This window comes from Pongo abelii, chromosome 11, assembly GCF_028885655.2.
Source record: "Pongo abelii isolate AG06213 chromosome 11, NHGRI_mPonAbe1-v2.0_pri, whole genome shotgun sequence".
In the NCBI taxonomy this organism is placed as follows: domain Eukaryota; kingdom Metazoa; phylum Chordata; class Mammalia; order Primates; family Hominidae; genus Pongo; species Pongo abelii.
Genome location: NC_071996.2, coordinates 80,957,774 through 80,982,175, shown reverse-complemented (window position 1 = coordinate 80,982,175; position 24,402 = coordinate 80,957,774). Strand labels below are relative to the sequence as shown.

The following is a 24,402-nucleotide window of genomic DNA, read 5'->3' as shown; positions in this document are numbered from 1 at the left end:
TTGCCTCCATCTGACAGACCCTGACACCTCAAGGTTGTGAGCAATATTTATTTTTTCTTTTTTGAGATAGGGTCTCACTCTGTTGCCCAGGCTGGAGTGTTGTGGCACAATCATAGTTCATCGCAGCCTTGAACTCCTGGCCTCAAGTGACCCTCCCACCTTGGCTTCCTGACATGCTGGGATTACAGGCATGAGCCACCTTGCCCAGCCATGAGCAATAATTCCATTTCCAAATAATTAAGATATACTTTCTTAGAATCTCCTAACAGCCCAAATTGAAGAAACAGTAGGACTGCTTTAGTTTTTTTGGGATGTCAGAAAAATATTTAAACTTTTTCTACCTCTAAATCTTCAAAAAAGTTCCAAAATTACGATCTTATTTATTTTCCATCTTCATAAGTCTTCTGCATACATATATGTATATGTTTGTCATACATACATACACACATAATCTGTTTTCCACAAAAAAAATTTTCTAGACAAAATCCTTTCTACTTAATGTAGTAAAAGGGGGAAGAACTTATTCTCACCCTTCAGTGTAATTTGAGCATCTATGAGATGCAGGACAGCTACACAGGAGCAACATAAGATCATCTGTCTGCTACTATGTACTTTCTACTATTCCTCATTCCCTTCAACATCCAGGGATCTAGTATTTAATTCATATTACAAGCAACACAGGAGATCTAACAGCTCTTTCAAAATTATTTCCTTCTTGCCTTCCTCTTACTTCACTTAAAACACAGCCAAATTGTTACTGCATAATGGTACTGAGATTTTTATTTGAACCAGGAAGTTTGAAGTTTAGGAGGTAAGAAGAAATCCTTTTTCTAAAAAGTAATCTCCACAGAACCCTCTAGGACAAATGCTGACTTCATGAGTTGTACAATGTGGATTTCTGAGGCCAACTGCCCAATAGTTTCCAGTAGAAACATGGCCATACCAGTCTAGAATTTAACCTTCTCATTTAATCAATAGCACAATCTAACCTACACAAAAATAAGCAGTCAAACATCCAGTATAACATGTTTTTCATTTTTACTTTCTTGCAGTCAATTTTTTTAATGATCTATTTTATAATTTTTTCAAAATGACAACTACTATGGAATACTGAATACAAAGTTCAGTAACACAACATTGATAACAACAACAGCAGCAACAATACCACAACCGCCACCACTGGACAGTCTGGGCACCTTCACAATGGCTGTTGTACTTAGTTACGAAGAAGAGAGGGGACAGAAAATGAGCTCTCACCGCTTGAGAGCTTCTCATATTGGCTGCAACATCAGCGAAAGTGGTTCGAGCGGTGAGATGATCATTGACTCAAAACAAATACTTGGACTCATTAGATAGAATTCTCATGATCAAAACATTTAAAACAGGAGGGGAAAAAGCTGGGTATGAGGTAGGAGAAAGTGGTGGGTATCTTTAATCCACTAGAGCAAAATTAGATGCTATGCCTCTCTCTAGGCAAAATACTGAGTAAAGATTTTCATGTTGTCATACTCATCCTAGATGAACTTACGATTCCCTAGCCAAGTGTGAATTTTGAAGGATCTTGGAGGAACTTCCCAGTAGTAGAGAATGAGTACCCTGAGGCTCCTGCAAGACCTGTTGGTTTGGGCAAGCAGAAAAGGTCCACAGATAGGACCAAGCTCTGCTGTGTTCCCCTTAAAATACCTTTTGTTTTAGTCCAGGTGGAAGTGGAGTTTCTCTGGGAATGATTAACAGCTTACTGTCTACTTGTTTCTTCTTGGAATTGGAATTAAATCTCCCACTTCGAAAAGGCAGTTGTCTTTGAGTGTCTTTGAGGGATGAGATGATTTCAATTTCCCTCAAAAATAACTAAACTAGAATTACAAAGGCCATTTTATTACCCTTAGCAAAATCACAAACAAGGTGAAATGGCACAAATAAAAATTTAAAAACAAATGAACCACCCAAAGATGTGGCGGAAGTATGAATGAATATTTTCTAGCTTTTTGGACATTTTCTCCTGATGACTCAAAAAAATCTTCATAACTTTTCTGTCTATGTAAAACCACAGGCTGAGAGGCTAGGTGGTATAGTCCCAGTTGCATTCTGTGTCCTTCAGAAAAAAAAAAAAAAATGAGTGATTTGGGGGTCTCTAGTGGAGCTCCTAGATGCAGCAAGGTAGCTGGGACATTGCACTACAACTCACTGAGAACCAACCTGTCCAGGACAACAGCTCTGAACAAGAATGTGGTCAATAGCATACACTACAGACACAAGATTAAAACAATATCTATTAACAAATGTATGGGTTCTTTCTTGTGATGCAGGCCTTCTTCAATTATTTTATTTAGAGGAATTATTCTTTTACTTACAAACAAAACTAGACACTCACAAGTTCAAAACCAATACAACTGCCAAAAGCAATTTTAAGTAATTTTCTTGTGAAATCACTTGGCACATCTATCCCTACAGTATTAATTTTATGAACAGAAGGGAAAACACACAGAAACATACTGAGCAAAGGAACACAAAAAGTTGTGTTTATTGAATGTAGACATTATAAATAAAAAAACCGTGGGTATTAGTGCTTATGAAAATTTATTTTCAAATATATCAGATTAGCAAGCAAAGCAAGTTTGTTATTTACACAGTCAGAATCGTAATATGAAGAATGTTATTAATGAAGTCAAAATTAGAGAAGAATTATTTTGTTAATTATTCAGAAGGGACTGAAGAATTCTGAAAAGTACTTCTTTCTACCTTTGTATTGGAATATAAATTTATTTGTAGTATAATTTTAAAAAGCCAAATCATAAAGTCTAATCTTGATTGTGCAGGACAAGGGCCATTTATAATATGCATTTAGGATGAGAATAATGGAGATTCTAGTTTAAAGATCTAAAAGTAATATGGTTTATGACATAATCTACCATATTTTTAATCACTGCAACACAATTATATAAAAGGATCTTACTTTAAAAACACTGTACTCATTTCAAATACATAATTTATTTCAAATAAATTTCAAGTACATTTATTACAAGCTATTCAGAATTTAGTTCAGATTTTAAGGTGATTGTTGAAAGCCAAATAATATCTATTTTTGTAGGATCATAGAATTTTAGAGTTGAAAGAGAATTCAGAGCTTATTAAATAAACTCTATTACTTTACCCAGGAGCAAACAAAAGCTCAGGAAAGTTAACAGAAATGTACAAAATTATACTGCCAGAAAATCACAGTGATTAGACTAGAATCTGGGTTTGTTGATTTCTAATCTATTGAACCTCCTACACTTTTTCTTGATAGAAAACATTTGGACAAAGCTGATGCATAAAAGGCCCTTTTAAAATCTAGTATTTTTAAATGAGTGTTCATTATAACCCACTAGATTTTTAATCTAGATTTTTAAGGTAACTTTTTGTTAAAATATATTTTAAGGGTTCAAAGGCTATAATTGTGAATAAAAATGCCATTTTGAACACATATTGTGTAATTTTAACCTTTCTTTTAAATCCTTCTCACTTATGCCAGAGTAAGAAAAATATAGACATTTCCCACTATTTTAGATAATGTAACAGTTTGAAAAGTGCTGGCTTTAAAGCAGTTAAGTTGCCCTTTCAATCTAACACCCATAAACTGATGTATAAAGACTAGTAATTTAAAAATATGTAGAAACATGAATGAAGGAAAAGTAAAATCTGTACCTGCAGTTGTATTTTTGTATCTTTGCTGACACTTTTTGTTCTCCATCGTCTTGTGACCCGCTTGTCTTTCTTTGAAATATCTACACAGTTAGCCTACATTACACAAATAGTTAAAAGCAACAAAGTATTATTAAGTTCACACAGATGATACAGGTATAGACAAGAGCACAGCAAGTTACTTAAGGGTCATTGTTAGAGCCTATAAGCAAACCAGCCAGGAGAGAAAGGCATATCAGACGCATAGTGGGCATTAAAAAGCAGAGATAAGAACTTAATTTTAAATATATTTTTCTGATAAACAAAATGAATACAGGATTAGAAATCTCTAGCTTTGTTTTCTATATGAAAAGACAGTAATAATTCTGAGAGTATCTAAAGCATATCTTCAAAGCTACCATTTCTAATAGGACACAAACATGGAAGAATAATTCAGATACTGAATGTATTTCTTCTGGTTAGTGTGTATTTAAATGTAAAATGTTTTAAAATAATCATCTTCATTAACACTCTGACACTGAGATTCAAAAATATTAAAAATAACTCCAGGATATAAACGAATGTCCGTATTGTAGTTATTTATCTTTAAATGTTACCTTATATATTCATAGAACAACCCAATAAAGATTATAAATTAATATCCTAAGTCCTTTTACCAGCAGCAGGAATATGTTTACCTGCATGTCAGTAAAGTTAGGTGCTGACTGAGTTCTCTGAAGTATTTCCAAATTTTGCAGGAGTTTGCTAAGTTCCACAAGGTTGGACTGGCAATGTGCAAGATCTAATAAGAAATCAGAAATAAAAATATAAATTGGGTAGGGAGCGGTGGTGATGGTAATAAAAGGGTCAATGCACATTATGGCAAATATGAGTAGGCAGATCCATGTTTATATGATGAAGATACCGGCAGGTGAAACAAAACAGACTCTTTTCTGGTGCAGAACCAAAAACCATTGATTACATTTCAAAGCTCACTCTTATAAGTTAACAGCTATTAGCGCAGAAACCACAAAACTCTCAGTCACACCGTATGTGATCCCTTTTCTGCTCTGATAGCTTTTGCCACATGGGAAGCACACTCAAGTGAACTTCAGCAGTCCTGTGGTTTCATTGTTAGGAGCTTGTCTACCTGCTCCTCTAACATGCTTTAGAAGATGGTTATCTGGAATTTGGGTAGTGTTAAAATCAAGTTCAGAAAAATAGGATGGAATACAGAATCAGTTAAACATATTTTCTATAATTTAGCTCACTAACAAAGTTGAAATGAATGACTTTAAAATTTCTTAGAGACATTATATTAACCAAATCAGATTTTCAAAGTGCATTCGCTGGTCCAGCAACATCATCATCACCTGGACATCAACTCATTCTGTCTGAATTAACGTTTAGAATGAAGAAATGACTTTTAGTTTTCTTTTAAATTTTTTGGTGCATTTAGAACAAGAGAATATTTAAAAATCTATATAATAAAATATCACTCTTTAAAAAGAAACTGACCTTTAATATGTGAAATTAAACATGGTCAAGAATATTGGGCTGGGTGTGGTGGCTCATGCCTGTAATCCCAGCACATCGGGAGGCAGAGGCGGGAGGATCACCTGAGGTCAGGAGTTCGAGACCAGCCTGGCCAATATGGTGAAACCCCGTCTCTACAAAAATACAAAAATTAGCCAGGCATAATGGTGGGTGCCTGTAATCCCAGCTACTTGGAAGGCTGAGGCAGAAGAATCTCTTGAACCAGGGAGATGGAGGTTGCAGATAGCACCATTGCACTCCAGCCTATGCAACAGAGCAAGACTCCATCCCAAAAAAAAAAAAAAAAAAAAAAAAAGAATATTGAGTTACTTTTCTTATTTTTGTGGTCAGTTGCTAAAAATTTCATTTTGAGCTTTCTATCCAGGAAATATTACATTCATACTCCCTAATAATTGTGATTATTCTATATAAATGGTGCTATATAAGCATAGAAATCTGAAATTGGGGCTGAAAACCATCATCCTTTTTCTAACAGAATGAAAACAGAACTTTGTGAATAATTCAATTTAAGGCCAAGGACTCAAAACTAAGTGTAAGGAGACATCAATTTAGATTTTTCAGTTGTAGTTTCCTTACCTGTCAAATGGTGATAGTAGTATTTAGCTCTCCTACCTGCTTACTGAGATGGTAGATGAGAAAGTTCTATGAAAGCCAGAAATGGTCTCTAAGAAATACTTATTGCGCTATGTCTCATCACCCTGCTAGAGCCTTCACCTGGACCATGTTACATCATTCTTTGTCACTTCTATTATTTACAATAAGAAAGAGAGGAAATCATACCTTCACGTAAAGTCTGGGATGTGAGTATCTCAGAAGGCTGATAAAAATGACAAAAAATGCTGCATACTTTGAGTCCACATACTGGTAGAGTAAGAAAAAATTCTTTTGGTTGGAGGACTAACATAGATTACCAAATTTTAATTTTTTTAAGTGAGAACACAAAAAAGTGATCTAATATCTACTTTTATTATAGTTTTATAAGAAAAAATAATTTGAAAAAAATAGGCCCAATATCATCTTAGGATCGTCTAAAAATAAACTAATTGAGCCTTATGAAACACTGTTTGCATTGCCCTTGTTTTTCTCGGTTTTGAAGGTCAAATGAAAACTGTCTCATAGAATGGAAATGGTCTGTAGATCAAGTTTGAACCATTGTGCTCCAGCTAATTATGAAGAAGGTGAAGGTAAGAAGAGATGAAGAGGCTCAGAGATGGCAGTATGAGGGAAGCAGGTATTGGTTCAGAATATTGAATCACTGATCCATAGTGGAGCACACTAACAGGTAACTGTGGATATAAGATGCAGCATTTTACAACTTTGCCATTTATTGCCGAGTTGTCAGGAAACATACACCTGCTCCATGGGCGAGACAGAGCAGCAGAGAAGGCAGCTGCGGAAGTGACCTAGTGAGGACGACAGAGCAGTGATTCTGGGGCCATGGGCAGAGTAGGCTCTCCTTGGGGGTTACTCCTCTGTGTGACTGCCCCAGGATCCAGGAGCTAAGGAACTGGTGAAAAGACAAGGAGAGAAGGCTGAAGTGGGTAGAAGTCAGGGGAAAGGCAAGAATCAGATTCAACTGCTGTGAGGGTGCAAGAGAATTGGCAGGTAAGGAGCCTGAGTCATGGCAGAGAGAAGGAGCTGGCGCATAAAAATAAGAACAAGGGGGAGAAAGAGCAAGGAAAGGTCAAGACGATCAAGGCAATCAGGGTAAAAGATGTAGCACTGATAATTCACCTCTTTAGGTTTTGTTTCTTGTTTGGTTTTGGCTACTCTCAGGCCACACTGGGCAAGAACTAACCTTCTGCACACCTGTCCATCTCTTCCGAGTCCTGTAACCAGGCTGCCACCTTACTCTGGCCGGTCGTGCAGGTTGCAGGGAGGCTATTGCTGCATGGTAAAGGCGACTGCCATGGAAAGCTGTTTGGTTGCATCTATGGCAAACAAAGATGAATTGTATGGTTATGAAACAGTACATTTCGATGACTAAAAAAATACAAGTATCCTCAAAGCCGTATTAACAAAGAGAGAAAGAAAATGCACACTCAAAACATGGAAGGAGCCTCTTGGCTAAATGTGGTTTGTGCCCAGTGAGGGTGACATTCCTAAACAACAACCCCTCATTAAGCTGCCATCTCCATCACTCAATGAAGGACAACATTTAAGTGTGTTGTATCTCATAATCACAAGGACCCGCCAACTCAAATTCCCAGTAATTCTTAATCGCTCAGTAAATTGTATTTGCAGTGTCCTTACTTCAGTACTCTTAACTCATGATTTAAGGTCTTTCCTTCCCAAAAGGTTTCTGTACTCTTATGACCACTCAAGGTCTCCTCAACCACATGTGATTCCTAAATACATTATCCACCAGTAAGCAACCTTGCAATGCCTTGAATTCATATTGGAAATTATTTATAAAAAGGCAGTCATGGCAAGTTATTATCTATAGCTTTCCATTAAAGTTATTATCTATAGACTTTTCATTAAAAAGATTTTATGTGAAATAAGTGAAAGTTGTATTAAGTATATAGATACTAAGGTGACTGCAGGAAACAGTGAAAAAAGAAGAAACTTATTTCTTAAAAAACTGAAATAATTTTAAAACTTCATAGTTGACTTTAATATCCAACTACAACTGAATTGTGTCTCTTCTAAATCATTACAAAGTGAATGATACCCATTCTTAGCAAACCCAGCATTATTTATTACTCACAGAGGGCCACAAACTAATTAACATTCAGGAGTCTCATAATTTGATATGTAGAAGACAGGCAAAGTGATAAAAAGCTCTTTTCACTCTTTATTGCATTTTGATAAATGTAATGGAAATCTTTCACCGAGCAGATCTTAGAGGTATGTCATTAACCAGAGCAATAAATCTGTTTTGAAACCCAGAGCTGAAGAGCTTTCTTATTCCAAGGCAAACAGTGGGGAGGATTTGATTTTAGTCTTCTATTCTCAGATATCACCCAAGTTATTTAACAAATAAGGGATGAAAATAATATATTTTCATCAATAAATTTAATAAATATTTTAATAATTTAATAAATAAGAGATAAAATATTTTCATCAATACTCTGTGCCAATGATGTAGGCAGAAGCTGGATGAACCAAAGAATTAAAAATTTATATTTTTTAAAGATCTATTTGGAATACATTTCTCATTTAACAAGGACTAAATCTAGGATTCAGTCTGCCCGCTGGTGAGAACACAGGAGTCCAGAGAAACTCGGCACTATCTTGGGCATCTGTAAGTTCCCAACCTTCCTGACGCCCTGACCAGATGGTTTGTTCCCTTTTTTTATTGCAGAACTGGTTGGTATTAGGGTTAATCCAACACCCTATTCCTAGAAAAAAGATAATTAAATAGTCCTTGGCAAGGCTGCAACCGGAATGGAATAATGTGAGGTTTAAGGCCAGGTGTGGTGGCTCACGGTTGTAATCCCAGCACTTTGGGAGGCCAAGGTGGGCAGATCACTTGAGGTCAGGAGTTTGAGACCAGCATGGCCAACATGGTGAAACCCTGTCTCTACTAAAAATGAGCTGGGTGTGGTGGTAGGCACCTGTAATCCCAGCTTACTCGGAAGGCTGAGGCAGGAGAATCAATTGAATTCAGGAGGAGGAGGTTGAGGAGGTTGCAGTGGGCCAAAACCACACCACTGCACTCCAGCCTGGGTGACACAGTGAGACTTTGTCTCAAAATAAATAAATAAGTAAATAAATAAATAATGTAAGGTTTGAGATTATTTTAACATCGTTAATAGGATCTATCAAAAATTGCCATGAAAATAACAAAAACTGAATATAGTAATGTTTCATTTAATCTGATTTGGTTAGTACTGCAGTTACTCTATGAGGTTTTTCAATGGTTTGCAAAGGAAACTTCGATGTATGTATGACATACATTCCTGTGTAAGCAAACAAAGAAAAGCAGAATCTTCACTGGAACGTTCTTGAACACAACATACTGTGGCAGCCAGCTTCCTCACCCTCTCTGCCCTCAATTCCAGGTGCCAAATGTGAAGGCGGAGCACCCCTGCGCAGTGCAGTGGGGCGAGGTTTCCAGAAACTTAATTATTGAATCAAAGGCAGAAACAGCTGTTTCCCTGTCTGTTGACTTAACCTTGATTTTTTTTAACAAACAACATCTCTTGCTTTTCATCAACACAGAAGTGAACTCTTATTTCAGCCCAGAGAACAAGGTCAGCCTCCCTTAGTCTGGCACCTGGTAAAAACGGAAAGGGCACTGACTTTGGAAACAGATGTGGGCTTGGATCGTGGCTCATCTGTTTAATGGCTATGTCACTTCTGGACAAATTTTTTACTGTCTCTGAACTTTGGTTATTTGAAAGATTAGAGACGAATGAGTGCCAAATGCTTAACGCAGTGCCTGATCACTTAAATAGGCTACTACTTACATTATTGTCACATTCTTGAGCTCACATGTAATTACTTCATGGAGAAATTTAATAGCCTCTCATGTATATATTATAGGTCAAGACACAAAAGCAAGTTTCATTTTCAAGACTGAGGTTTTCTTATTACCATCCAGGAAGGCACCTGATTTCTGAATGTTGATTAAATAAATGTTTACTTACTTCCTAGTATTCCTACAAAGCCACATAAAGTTAGAAGGTAGTCCGTTCATAAAAGGGAAAAATAACTGCTAATTCTCTTGGTGATCCACATTTCTGCCTAATTTAGACTTGCAATTAACTTTCATGCCAAATGTCACTGTTGTCTTCTGAGTGTTAGTTTACAAAGCAAACCTCCTCTTTCTGGTTTTCCCAAATGAGACTCAGTTATGCATTTGCATAATTTTCTTTTTTATTTTATTTATTTATTTTTTTTGAGATGCAGTCTTGCTCTATTGCCCAGGCTGTTCAGTAGTGGCACAATCTTGCCTCACTGCAACCTCCGCCTCCCAGGTTCAAGCAATTTTTGTGCCTCAGCCTCCCGAGTAGCTGGGATTACAGCTATGCACCATTACATTTGACAAATTTTTGTGTTTTTAGTAGAGATGGGGTTTTCATCATGTTGCCCAGGCTGGTCTCGAACTCCTGGCCGTCAGGTGATCCACCCACCTTGGCCTCCCAAAGTGCTGGGATTACAGGCGTGAGCCACCGTGCCTGGCCAAAATTTGCATAATTTTCTAAGCAATTTTCAGGCTGGTTTTTATAGAACAAAGTCATACCTTTCCATCCATTACAGAAACATTAGCAGCTGGTGAGGATTCAGCTGTGGACGTTGAAGGAAATATGTGAAAACTAGCATCTCTTGGTGATCTCACAATTTCATTCTGACGATACAACCGATGATGTCGCAGTTTGGAGACCCATGCATCAAACCAGTCCTGGGATTTCACCTAAAACAATGAACGAGAGGAGAAAGTAATTGTAAAATCACTCTCCTGCCTACTACTGGTGTAGGCAAATGGTTTCCCATGATAATGGCGGAGAAACTGTTGAAAAGTGATTTCACCTTCAAATGATAGATGTGCTCTTCTGTGTCAAGGTCTATTCTTCGAGCTTTCTTTTTAATTGACATGACTGAGAGTCCGACATCTATGCTCCCGTGGACCTTTCCTTTCTGAATCTGAAATCAAAAGACTAGTAAATAGGCTGAAAGGATATATGATTTGATGTTTCTGTACTGGATTTAAGTGAACTCAAGGTAATCTTTAAACTTATCTACGAGAAGTGGAATACTACATATACCTCCTTAACAAACAGAAAATAGTTAAGGTTCTATGGATTAGGTTCTAGGACAGTTCATGTTGCAGTGACTTCACGTCAATTTTTATGAATACGACTATTCATCTTATTCCTGTTTTGGCATAGAATGTAATACTAATTCTTCATAATTCTAGATTTCACAGCTTATATTCTCCCAAAAGGACATCTTTAGTGGTCCTAAAATAACTGCGGTCAATCTTTGACGTATAACCCAGAACATCCCTGAGTAATCAGCTGGCAGACAGCTGCTGGGGCAGGACGGGGCAGCTGGGACCAGAAAGCAGGGAGCAGCCGGCTCTTCCTTCTGGCTGCTCCTCTGATCAAGGACATGGCTGATTCAATGGCAGGGATGGGGACAAAACTGAAACCTGAGCCTTCTGTTACTTCCCCTACACCACAATGATGAAGGAAGGAATTTTCCAGTGTTACATGCAAACTACTCCTTTGTATACTAAATAAAAACAATTGAAATAGTTTTTGTGAATTGGGATCTCCAAGATAAAAAGATGTATGACGTAGAAATAAAATTTGTAAGATAGTTTTTAAAAGGACATTGACAAGAACAAAGCAGCACACATAAAACAGAGTTTATTGGGAGATGGAGGAAAAAAGCCTATTTGCGTTTTCTCTCCAAGTGACAGAAGGTGATTTTACTCATGCGTCACTTTTAAGGTTTAAGCTTCTGTTTTTAATAACACACATCAAAATAGTTAAATCTTCATGCACTAGGTTGACACACTTTAGAACATGGAGGTTTGGGAGCTTGTGAAATCTTACAGGCCCAGACATGCACAAAGCTGGTAACTATGGCACAAGGCTTGTACAATTACAGTGTTTACTCACTTCAAGCAGAATTCGAAATCAATCTTTGAAACATGTCCTGTGTGCTACTTACATCGAGTGGTGCCTTTGAATACTTTAACATTCCATTATCCAGGACAAAAAAACGCTGCAAGAACCAAACACCCCCAGTTACTGTCTGTATTTTGAATTGTATAAAACATTCACAAATGTGGGTCTAATGTTGCTTGGCATTTATTAATCAATATGTTTGATCATTTTAATGTATCTGGATTCAGTGCATTTGGCCACCGTCAGTCACATTAAATGGTAAGGAGATAAGAGCTCTAGTTCCATACTGTTAACCTACCAAGATTCTTTATACATAATCCAATGGGGATGGAGTCTTTTCACCATGATTTTTCTTAACAGGGAAGGAATCTGAGGACCTGAAGCTACAATCCCCTGAATGAACCACATTGGGATGTTTTTCAAAGTGAGAAATGATCACAGTGACTCTGTAAGGAGCTCTATACAGGTCTACAGGGAATTTTTCACCGTGAATATAAACTCCTGAATTTTCCCTGGATACCATAGACAATTCCAGAAAACGTTCATGTGCATTACAGAAGCCAGTGGACTGAATCTATGAATAATGAATTATCTGGAACATTTAAGTGGACTTAGCAATATGCTTGCATCTCTAGTTAGCAAATGTTTGCATTCTACCATTAATCAAAGAGGTTGAATATTATTTCTGAACTACATTAAGGGTAAAAAAAGAGAGAGGTTTTTGGCAATTTTTGTCTCCTCCAAGATAATCCTAGTCCGGTCTGAATGGATTTGCCCTTTTTGCTCTACAAACACTCAGGAACTCTCAGCTGTTGATTTTTCTTCCGTGGGCAATTCACAAGAGAACAAACAGCTCCCAGGGCCTGGTCAAAGAATGGGTCCTGTGCCCTCTAGTTCTACAGATGCAAGGAATCTTTCTGTTCCTGGAAAATTACTCTGCTGGCAAGTTTTTTTGTGATTTGGGACCTCTTAGCTGCTGAGATGGCAGGCAGTCAGGCCTCGGGACCACCTTCTGTGAGTACAGTGGCCTTCTGTGAGTTCTGCACAGAGAACCCCTATGAGTTCTGCACAGGACTCACAGAAGGCCACTGTAAACCCTTTGTTACAGGCTCTGCAGGACAAGAAGTAAGCACTGGAAAAAAAAGAGTTTCTACGGTTGAAAAACACTTGATTAAAATCAGTTGTCCTTAACTTGGTCAATCAAATGGGCTGACATCTGAATAAACACATGGTGGTTGCAGAGATCAGAAGAAAAGACAACAATGCAAAGCAGGCCCTTCTGTTATTTATGTAGCAAAATGTTCAAAGGCACGGTCTAGAAAGTTGCTGCCAAACCACAGCCAGTTTTGTTGAAACATGGACTGAAAGCGCTAAATTAAAGTTATCAATTCATACAAAATTTGTTTCTTTGACCGTTTTTTCCTGTGTTTCCATTTCTGTCCATCAAAGAATTTCAGCAGAGATCACCTATAGCATATCATAAGGAAAGAGATTAGCAAGGCCATCAATTTGGGGAAACACAAAGGATGAAAGGCAATGGTGATTGTAGGAAGGAGGATGGCCAGTTGGCGAAAATCTCAGGAAGAACGACAGTGGGGACAGGTCCTTGGCACTACGATAATATTATGGGTTCAGGAAAGATCGTTTCTGACAAGCAAGAAGGAACTTTCGGAGACAGGGGACCGGGGCAACATTTCCCATGTGTTCATTTTTAAGTTTTTCCCTTAAAACACATAAAATGTTTCCTCAAGGAAGTTAACATACATAATCTCCCTGCATTGAGCCAATGGGCAGCCACCACTGGCCATTTGGGCCAATAAATTTATCTGCCCTGAGATGAAATCCACGTGCAGATGTGCCAAATATATAGATTTATTCTTCCACTGATTTCAAAGAGGATACTGGGTGGCCCACTAAAGAGTTTAAACTGACGCAGTGGCTCACGCCTGTAATCCCAGCACTTTGGGAGGCCGAGGCGGGCAGATCATGAGGTCAGGAGTTTGAGACCAGCCTGGCCAATATGGTGAAACCCAATCTCTACTAAAAATAAAAATAAAAAAAATTAGCCAAGCGTGGTGGCGTGTGCCTGTAGTCCCAGCTACTCCAGAGGGAGGCTGAGGCAGAAGAATCACTTGAACCCGAGAGGTAGAGGTTGCAATGAGCCGTGATTGTGCCACTTCACTCCAGCCCGGGTGACAGAGTGAGACTCTGTCTCAAAAAAAAAATAAGTAAATAAATAAAAATAATAGTTTAAACTGAAAATGTACGGCAACTTTCTCCTCCTTAGTATGACAGAATCCTTGCTATTTGGGTAATGGTAAAATGCAGTAAAAAATATTTTCTCCATAATTAAAACTGAGAGACAGGACAACGATGTTGGGAGGAAGGAGAGGAATAAACTGTAGCCTTTAAAGAGCAGTAAACAAACCTCTGGGATCAGCGACCTCCAGCTTTAGTTTGTACTGGTAACAATAATTCTAGGAATGTATCCCAAAGAACTAAACAGAAGTTCATGTGTAAGGATGTTCATCACATCACAATAGTAAAAAATAAGGCATGTCTTACATATCCAGCAACAGGGAATTAGTTTGATAGCAGTGGGATATATAATATAGATCCATCCAAAGTGATACATGCATGCATTTAAAATACCTCATATTTCAAAGAGTATTTAATGAGAACTTATCTATACTAATTTAAGTGAAAAAAGCAAATCAGACAACAATATATACCAACTGGATTAAATATCAAGTATTTTTTTCCCTCCATATGTATATTACAGATCTCAGTCCCTGGTAACTATAATAGACTACAACCCATGTGGTTAAAATAAGGCCTTAAAAGTTAGTTTTATAGCCGGGTGTGGTGGCTCACACCTGTAATCCCAGGACTTTGTGAGGCTGAGGTGGGCGGATCACTTGGGGCTGGGAGTTCAAGACCAGCCTGGCTAACAGGGCAAAAACCTGTCTCTACTAAAAATACAAAAATTAATCAGGCATGGTGGCATGCACCTGTAGTCCTAGCTACTCAGGAGGCTGAGGTGGAAGAATTGCTTGAACCTGCGAGGTGGAAGCTGCAGTGAGCTGAGATCATGCCACTGCACTCTGGCTTGGGTAACAGTGAGACTCTGTCTCAAAAAAAAGTTTAAAAAAGCTAGTTTTACACATACTACCATATTCTTAGTTTCCCATCTCATGATATCAAATAAGATCTTCTTTATTTATGAAGACGATCTGAACCTGAATATGATAAAAATGTTACCTTGTGCCAGCCTTTTAAAGGCCATTTTCTTTTCTTCAGCATAAAGCCCTCGTGTTTGTCTGGTTTCTGGACATTGGTTTGGCCTATTTTCAGCCCTTCTATAATTTCCCAGCTGTCAGCTTCCTGAGAGAAAAGAAGAAAAACAAATCACATGTTTCTCAGTGCCTGATGACACACTTAAAGCAGATTCTTAAGTAGAAGTTGCTTTTGAAGCAGTACTGGGCCCACCAGAAAGAAGGATGAACAACATTCCGGAGCAAATTCTAACATCAAACACAGCTATGCACTTTTAACTGAAGTTAAAAAGAGTTTCCCAGGCAGACCTAGAGGTAAGTGGGGTCCATCAGAGGCTCAGTGGAGCCACCTTGTCTGTTTGGGGTAGGACGGAAATTAGATTGCCTGTACTCAGAATGTTTAAAATGCATTTTTCCAGACAGTGAATCCCTGAACACAGAGGCACTTTAAAGTTGCAAAATAAGACTACTTTGATGACAAATGTTCAATTAGTGTGTGGGCCTGGCTTTCTGTGTAGAAATGGAAAGGCTGCTGTTGTCTCAAGTGGCTCAGAACCTGCTATTAACAGGGAATAACAGTGCTGTGGTCACGGCTGCTCTCGGGGAGGTTTGCATGCATTCCAAAGTGCACATAAGGCACCTGCTCACCAAAGACACACCAAAGAACTTCATGCTTTCAAAGATACACATGCCCCTGGGAGCCTCTGGGTTGCATTTCTTAGTAGTGAATTGCAATTCAACAAGTTAGCACTGTTTATGAATAATGTTTAGAATAATAGGAGAAACTAGTAGGCTCTTATAAAAAGTCTAATGCCTGTGGCTTTTGACTCACAGAGAAAGTTAGATGACCACTATATTCCAGAAAATAATCTCCATCTATGTGTAAATATATTCATTAGAGCTCTCTCTCTGTTCTTAGAGAGATATCCACTGTATTTAGTGGCACTTCTATTTTCAGTAGCCCCACCCATGGATAATACCTCTGGAAGAATAATATTTTTATTTCTGGCTCGGTTTATTTGGAAGTTTGTGTTCACCTTTGATTTACTGTGTGTGTACGTGTGGATGATGAAGAATATTCTCTATAACTTGTGAAAGTGGAAACATTTAATAAGTGCAGATCTTTGCAAGCTTTCTTCTGACTAAACTCATATTGTAGTAATGGCTACTAACTACTAATTTATTTTTTCCAATTTTTTATTTTTTATTTTTTCATTTCAATAGGTTTTTGTGGAACAGGTGGTGTTTGGTTACATGAATAAGTTCTTTAGTGGTGATTTCTGAGATTTTGGTGCACCCATCACCCAAGCAGTGTACAATGTATCCACTGTGCAGTCTTTTATCCCTCGCCACCCCCCACCCTTTCCCGAGAGTCCCCAAAGTCCAATGTATCATTCTTATGTATGGCTACTAATTTCTATCACAGTGTTTTTTTTCTTCTTTGGGAGTTTAACTCCAGAAGGGGGGGGAAAAGAGATAAGATAGAAAGGCAAAAAGTTAAAATGTATTTCTTAAACATAGATGTGACAGCTTTGAGCAAATAATTTTATTCAGTCTGATGCAATAGTACTAAGTCCAGTAAAAGAAATGGAAAAGAATCCTACTATAGTTCTCACAATTAAATAGGCTGTCAAACTAACAGAGGCAAAAGATAAAACCAGAGCAGACAATGTTCCCCCTGTTTCAATTATAAATGCTGTGGATAATGTTACAAATAAAGTGTGTAAGAAATGAAACAACTCATCTCAGTATAAAATAGAACCTTCTATGTTCTATTTTCCATTATGTTAAAATTTCTCCCTCTATACTTAGTAGACTAGGACTATCTTAAGATAACTAAAATTAATTTCTGAAAATTGAAGAATTTGTTTTTGTAATTTCAGTTGATATTTTTTCTGCTTAAAAGTCTCCAATTTTCCTGGGTTTACTTATAACAGAGCTAAAAGCCCTAATGTGATCATGTCAGTACTTAAGCAAGATATATACATATTTTTGGTATTATAAGTTTTAAAAATACTTTTAATCTAATAACAATAAATAAGAACAGACAGTAATGTCATAACCGCCCAAACTTTTTCATTTGGAAAAAAAAGAGACATTTCCTTTCTGAAGGGTAAACTCTACGTGCACATGTTTGCAGATGTATGCGGGTGAGTGTGCATGTGTGTGGGTACATAAAAATGCTTTAGCAGGTGAATGCATCAAGCTTAGGATTGGAACAAATCCTGATCAGGACAATGTGTACTTAAAAAAAAAAAAATTCTTCCACCACTAATCAGTGCCCATGAAGCCCATCTCTCAAAGGGGCTGAGAGATGGTGAGATGCGATGGTATCTGGGTTAGATATGGCCCTCTGATTTCATGAGGCCCCAAGAGATGTGGTGTCTACTGACACAGAAACACAACCAGGGTTTATTAGTCCTACAGCAAGATCTAAGTGGGCACCAACATGGAGAAGTAATGGGAAGTAGATGCTGTTTGTACCCTACCCAGATCCCTTTATATCAAGCCAGTGGACCCAAGCCCCAGCTGCTGTGAGCTGGGCTAACAGCCACCTCCTTCTAGGAAGAATTGCTGTTTGACCAAGCTGGGGCCCTCATGCCTGGAAAATTATGCCATAATTATCAGTAAAGTGAGAACAATATTGGTATGTACTTCAATGAGTTGGGGGCTGATTAAGTGAGATAATACATGTTCTAATCCAGTGCCTGGCATAAAGTAGGTGCTCAATAAATTTTAGCTACCTTTTTCCATTGCCCTTTTATTTATTTGTTCTCTATTTCCTTTAGCTAACTATAAGAGAGAATTGCTATTTCAAAGAGATTACTAGTTATATTATATTTACCAGGTATACAGTCTCTACTCGCTATTCAAACGGAAGTCAGACCACTTATGTTTTATAGTTTAATAACTCCCTGCTTTCCGTGGTTTAGCAGTCTATTCTTGTCTGACAGAACAAACTTTATAGCTTGTCATATCTTTACAGTTTAAAGAGGTTCAAGTGTATATATTCCATAACAGTTGGGTAGTAAAGTGTTCTTTTCTAACAGGATTATGTTTAATATAGAAAAGCAAGGTGTAATGATCAGTTTTACATATTTAGAAGTTAACCGTCTTTGGGTATAAAGTGCTATTTTTATACTGGAATTCAAAGTCTGTATGCATTCTATTTTCAGAATTTCTCAATAAAGGAGAAAGCCCATTGAAAATCTCAGGGAGGGATGGGCAGGAGTAGGATGGTACCTTTCCAACTTTTCCCTATCATTTTTACATTTTAGACATATGTGAATTTAATTTTCCTCAGTCTGAGGAAGAGCAGGCTGAAGGGGAGGGAACACTGGCTCCCACGACACAGAAAAGGTCTTATAAATAATCTGCAGTGTTCTCTCACGAGCTCATTGCTAGGAAGGCCAGATGTGAGAAGGAGCCTAGAAGCCAGAATATACAACAGCACCTCTGCATGGGTTCTATTTTACCTTGCAGCTTGGGAAGAGCTGACAAGCATTGGTTGTGGAGTTGGACAAGTCTAAGTTTGAATTCTTGATCTGCTATAATCCTTGATAGCTTATTTAGTTATTTATTTATGTTTTTACTATGGGCAAGTTATTAACTCTCAGTTTCCATATTTGTAAAATGTGATAAATACCTACACTGTGTGGAGCTGTTTATGAGAACTATATTAAATGGGATAATACATTTAAATACTTCTCATAGTGTCTGGTGATGCAGTACATGGGCAATAATGGTATAATAAAAATAATGTTATTATTTTTATTGCTGGACACAGTTTTTTTTTCTTTTCCATTAGCTGGGCATAGAAATATTTGTTCATCTCCAACAGGGAAGGCAATAGCTTCTTTTTCCTTCTTCCCTTAAACAGAATTTGGGACCTTTGTATGTAACCCTACAAATCCCAGCAAATTATACATTCTCTGTTCTCTCTTATAAAGGGCAGAGAAACTCTACTCATTGGAAGCAGAAAAAGTGCAAAGAGTTGCCTACAACTGGCATCACAGCTATTTTAGGGGAGTCAGATGTAAACGTTATTCACAGTTCAATTGGCCCCAGAGCAGGCATCACGCCAGCAGAGAAAGCACCGCATTTCATCACTGACCTTGGAGAGGGGGACTGGCTCTGGTTCTAGCAATTGCCGACTTACAGAGGGCTCGGTGCTAGAGGAAGCAGTCCTCTCCAGTATGTGAATACTCTGAAAATAAATGGAAACATAGCCCAGGGTTAGACAACTCACTTCTCATGTGAGTGTGCACGGGGATGAAATCATACACAACACAGTCAAAACAGTGAGCTATGTTAAAAACGGCAAGTTCCTGAAAAGACCAAAGATAGCAGCAACAGTCAGAAAAATATGTCGGCACAGGATTTTCCCCTCCTCTTCTAGATTTGCTGCTGAACTGCTGCTACAGTGCTGGTTTCAGTCTTGGAGAGTCAGAGGAATATCTCTCGGAAGATTTTATGATACACACACAAGAAAACTTACAACTTTATGACAAAGACACACCTACTACTTAGACTAATGAGCCTTACATAGAAATATTTGCTCATCTCTCCAACTGGGAATAGCAACAGACAAAAAGAAAGGTCTACCTTAAAAAATCCAGTGGCGGCCAGGCATGGTGGCTCACGCCTGTAATCCCAGCACTTTGGGAGGCTGGGACAGACGGATCACCTGAGGTCAGGAGTTCGAGACCAGCCTGGCCAACATAGTGAAACCCTGTCTCTATTAAAAATACAAAAATTAGCCCAGCGTGCTGGTGGAAGCCTGCAATCCCAGCTACCTGGGAGGCTGAAGCAGGAGAATCGCTTGAACCTGAGAGGTGGAGGTTGCAGTGAGCCAAGATTGCACCATGCTCTCCAGCCTGGGCAACAAGAAGGAAACTCTATCGCAAAAATAAATAAATAAATAAAAATCCAGAGCCTTCACACCCTTCAGTCTCTAAAGTTTCTTACAAAAACGCACAGAGAAGAAAACAATTCACCAAATACCATAAATGGTAGGTGTCTTTTACAAAGAGCATTTATATATTAGCAAGATAAAATTTCAACAGAAAAATGGGTTAAGTACACGAACAGTTAACACATGTAAAACATTTGAAAAGATGTTCGAACTTAGAAGTATTCAAAAAGAGAATCAGAATAATAATTTCTTTTACCCATCAGATTCAAGAATGAAGTGGGGTTGGAAGAAAGAAAACATAAATTAGATATGATCTTTCTAAAGAGGAATTTTGCAATTATATTAAAGCTCTTGGGGAAAAAAAAAGTACATGCCTTAACCTAAATTACATAAATCTACTCATTAAGAATCCTTCACTATCTTGGCACATTATGAAAGCATAAAAGAAGGAAACAAACCTTGTTTCATGCACTCTTCAAATACATATGAGCAAAACTTCCCTACTGTAAAGACTACAAAGATTTTTTAAAAGGTTTTTTTTTTTTTTTTTTTTAATGCATGAGGTGATTTTTCTAAAAAAGAACCATGGGTAATAAAGATCAAAGATAGGAGTGTCACTGTAAAGATCAAAGATACAAGTGTCACTGTATTACAGAGATATAAAATGCTTCCCCCACCAACAAATAAATTACCTTATACTTTGAGATAATTTTCTATAGGAAAAAAAGTTTCCAATGTAATTTTTAAAATTACCAGTTAGAAATTACACACTTTAGTAGCAAGTTTCTCCCTCGCTATTTAATAGAATATTAACAAAAAACTTCATTCAAATAAATATAATAAAGTACAAGATAAGAAACTGCCGGTGAAATATGTTATTTATTCATTCATAGTTCAATTAATCAACACATCATTATTAGGCACCCACACTGTGCCAGGCACAGATGACAGGGCCACAGAGAACAAAACAGACAAGAGAACTACTCTTATGATGCTTATATTCTAGAAAGAGTTCTTATCATACAAAAGACCAAATAATGGTTAGAACTTTTTTGTAAGCCCACGTATTAACCTTGTCTCATGTGGCTACTGCTTTTGCTTACTTTAATCTTCCAGTCAGGTATCTCTGATCTGAGCTTCTCTTTAAGGACTCTCCCCGATCCCCATCCTTTCAGGTTGCTGGGCAATAAAACACACAGATACATCACCAACTGTTTCCCCCGCCTCCAAAAAAAAATAGTAAGAAAAACAAAACCTGGAAAGAAACTTGACCTTAGCAACTATGTAGGCAGGAAATAAAGTAACTAAGCTAGGGAAAGGAAATTAAATCCCCTAACTTCCAAGTGAAGCCATAGATATAGAAATCAATGTGGTATATTTGAAGTGTGATAGAAATAAATTTTTCCTATATAGATACGAGGGGATACTTAAGATGTTGCCAGAATTATGTGGGTCAGAAGGGTTAGCAACCACACAAACCAGGACCCACAACTGTAAAATACCTACCACAGTACCTAGCACAAAGAACACAACATTAGTCTCTTCTCCATTTGATGTTACAAAACAGTTTATATTATGGAAGAAAAATAAGAAGTTCAATCACTTCAAATATAGCACAATATATCTAAACCCTAAATTCTGTTGATTTGTCAAAGCCCAGAGAATCATAAAAAACATTTAGTGAGACATAACAAGTAAATGAATATTTTTATTATCACTAATGTATGTATTTGTTACTGAAAAAGTTAAAGGACAATTTAGAAAACTACCAGCGGCTACCCATTATTGTAATTGTAACTAGCTTCAAAAAACAAGCTATTCCATGTAACCTCCAGGATGACAATGAAGAAGCCAACAGCTCTTGTAGAAACTCACGAGTCTAGAACCTATCATTGTCTATTCAATAATAAAAAATTAATCCACTACCTTGAATTTTCTCCAAACTCATGGTTTTAAAAAAAGCATAACCCTAAAGTTATGTAATTACATACCAAGCAATTTGTTATTTTAAATGAAATATCTAAGTAATTGAATGTTGTATTTTTTTACACCAGCAGCTATAAAAAAGACAGTTTAAACTGACCATACCCAGTCCTGGCCTCTAGCTAGATTGAGTGCTCCTTGAAGGTGGGGACAAGCTCATCTTCATCCTGGAATTCCATTTTCTCTACCCGTAATCCACCCCATCCTAGCACAACAATCTGCACACTGAAGCCAGTCAAAAATGTGTGGAATCTTTTAGTGCTAATTTGCAGAGAACAGTCCTTCAGCAATTTATTACCTTCCAGCTTTATCTTGGAATTATTATTATTATTTTTGAGACAGAGTCTTGCTCCATCGCCAGGCTGGAGTGCAGTGACACAATCTCAGCTCACTACAACCTCTGCCTCCCGGGTTCAAGCAATTCTCCTGCCTCAGCCTCCTGAGTAGTTGGGATTACAGGTGCGCGCCACCATGCCTGGTTGTATTTTTAGTAGAGACGGGGTTTCTCAATATTGGTCAGAATGGTCTTGATCTCTTGACTTCGTGATCCACCCTCCTCAGCCTCCCAAAGTGCTGAGATTACAGGCGTGAGCCACTGCGCCCAGCCTATCTTGGAATTATAAAAATCATGCTCCAATAGGACAGAACTTTCGAAAACAGTTAAAAAGCCTAACTTTTAAAACAGAAAAATCTAGTGGATTAATCACAGAACTCTTACTTATTCGATTTAAAGCTATGACTAGTCATTAGGGAACACATCAAACTGAATTTCACGGCATCTTCAGTTGCAAAAATTAGTTCTTTTCATAAGACTTCCTTTAAGATCATAATTTGTGGTATAATTTTTGTACTTTTCTTCACAAGATAGCTGTTTTCATATGCTTTCAGAGTGAAGTGGAAACACATGCCACTACTTTCAAGGTGTTATACACATTATGTAAGCAAGTGTATGTAAACATTAAAGGGTTATGTAAACCAGTTAGTTATTCTTTTAAAATCAAGTTTCCTCTCAAATGCTAAAATTATAATTTAATTTCCAGGTCAGTTTTTTAAGGAACTTAGAACACATAGAGAAGGTGGAAGTACTTACCCGCCCTCTGTTTCCCCTGATCAGAGATAACTGATGCATATTTAGCTTAAAACCAGGAACCTGGAACACATATTTCACTGTAGCTCTTTAATTTGGTAAAAATATGCTCCTCAGGTTAGTGTTCATTGATCTCAATACCTCCTGAGCAGCAAGTGGAAATGTGCCAACATGACTGTAGTCTAGGTTACTTGGTATCAAAGACATAGGTAAACAGACAGACAATGAGACAATAATAGCTGAATGGTTTAGTGCAACTCACGCGGAGAGAAACGTGATTCTCAAAATGAGAGTCCAGGAGATCTGTTGAATAGGGGTCTTGTCATTTACTTACTTAAATTTCATTAAAAAGATATAAAGACATTGCTGGTAATGTTTTAGGCTGCGGCTACAAATTTCTGTACAGACTCACTTTTTCTACAAATTTAGGACAGTAGTAAAGAGAATTGGTCCACTGCTCTCTGAATGTTAACTCCATTGAAATTGTTCACCTAACTATCTTAGCTAAGCTATTTTTATATTCACAGATTACCCAAAATATTTTCAAAGAAAAATATTCAAAATAATTTAGAAATTTCTAAAGTACGTTCTTCAAGCTTTCGGCTATTTGGCATGTCTCTCTTCTAGTTATAGCTGCTACTTTGAACGTAGCAACACTATTTCAGTGGTACTAGTAACTTTTGTAGGATAGTGTTGATAATGATGATGACAATGGCAGTTAATATTTACTGGTTTTTACATTCCTATCTCTATGCTTTACATGAATTATTGCATTCCATCTTCACAAGCCTTTGAATAATGACTATTAAATGATCTGCCTGACTGACCAGATAAAGGGATATAGAGATTAAGAGGGGCACACAGTCACTAAGGGTTGGAGTTGGAAGGTGACAAGATTTTACTCTTGAGTCAAGCTTGTATATATGGCCTTCTGAATTAACATGAAAGCTAATGTCAAATTACAAAAATAACAGAAATTTCAAATTGATAAATGAACATATCACAAAGCTTTCTCTACCACAACCTTCTGTGGATATAGAGAAGTAGAAATGAGTGAAATAAAAAAGAAAAAATTATAGCACTCTTAAATATGGTACAATCTTAGGGATAATTTCTTTGTTACCCTTACAGCACACTCAAGTTAATTTCCAATTTCTAATTTTATTTTATTTTCAAAAACACACTCAAACCAGACAATTTCTAATTTTTAAGAACTGAGAGCAAGTCAGCTAGCTTTTACTTTGGGGGTACGGTGTATGGTGCAGACAAAAGAACATAAGTTTTGCAGCTCTACAGACCAGCATACCAACCCTCATCTGCTATTTACTATGAGACATAGAC

General features: G+C 37.4%; 1 protein-coding gene across 36 annotated transcripts in view; it reads right to left on the bottom strand.

Annotated features, from left to right (window-relative positions):
- The window catches only part of OSBPL6 (oxysterol binding protein like 6), a 199,656-nt gene that overhangs the window by 49,085 nt on the left and 126,169 nt on the right, over positions 1 to 24,402 (bottom strand). For 14 of the 36 annotated variants that reach the window (XM_003776032.5, XM_063712878.1, XM_063712880.1 and 11 more), the window contains 7 exons: positions 19,191 to 19,283; positions 15,063 to 15,185; positions 11,845 to 11,898; positions 10,696 to 10,809; positions 10,409 to 10,579; positions 7,016 to 7,148; positions 4,359 to 4,462 (listed from right to left, as the gene is read on the bottom strand). In XM_003776032.5, the coding sequence (XP_003776080.2) occupies positions 4,359 to 4,462; positions 7,016 to 7,148; positions 10,409 to 10,579; positions 10,696 to 10,809; positions 11,845 to 11,898; positions 15,063 to 15,185; positions 19,191 to 19,283 (792 nt within the window). Of the gene's footprint in view, positions 1 to 3,684; positions 3,778 to 4,358; positions 4,463 to 7,015; positions 7,149 to 10,408; positions 10,580 to 10,695; positions 10,810 to 11,844; positions 11,899 to 15,062; positions 15,186 to 19,190; positions 19,284 to 21,094; positions 21,212 to 24,402 lie in introns of those variants that run through there. The other 22 variants (XM_063712873.1, XM_063712872.1, XM_054549544.2 and 19 more) reach the window with 5 other exon arrangements.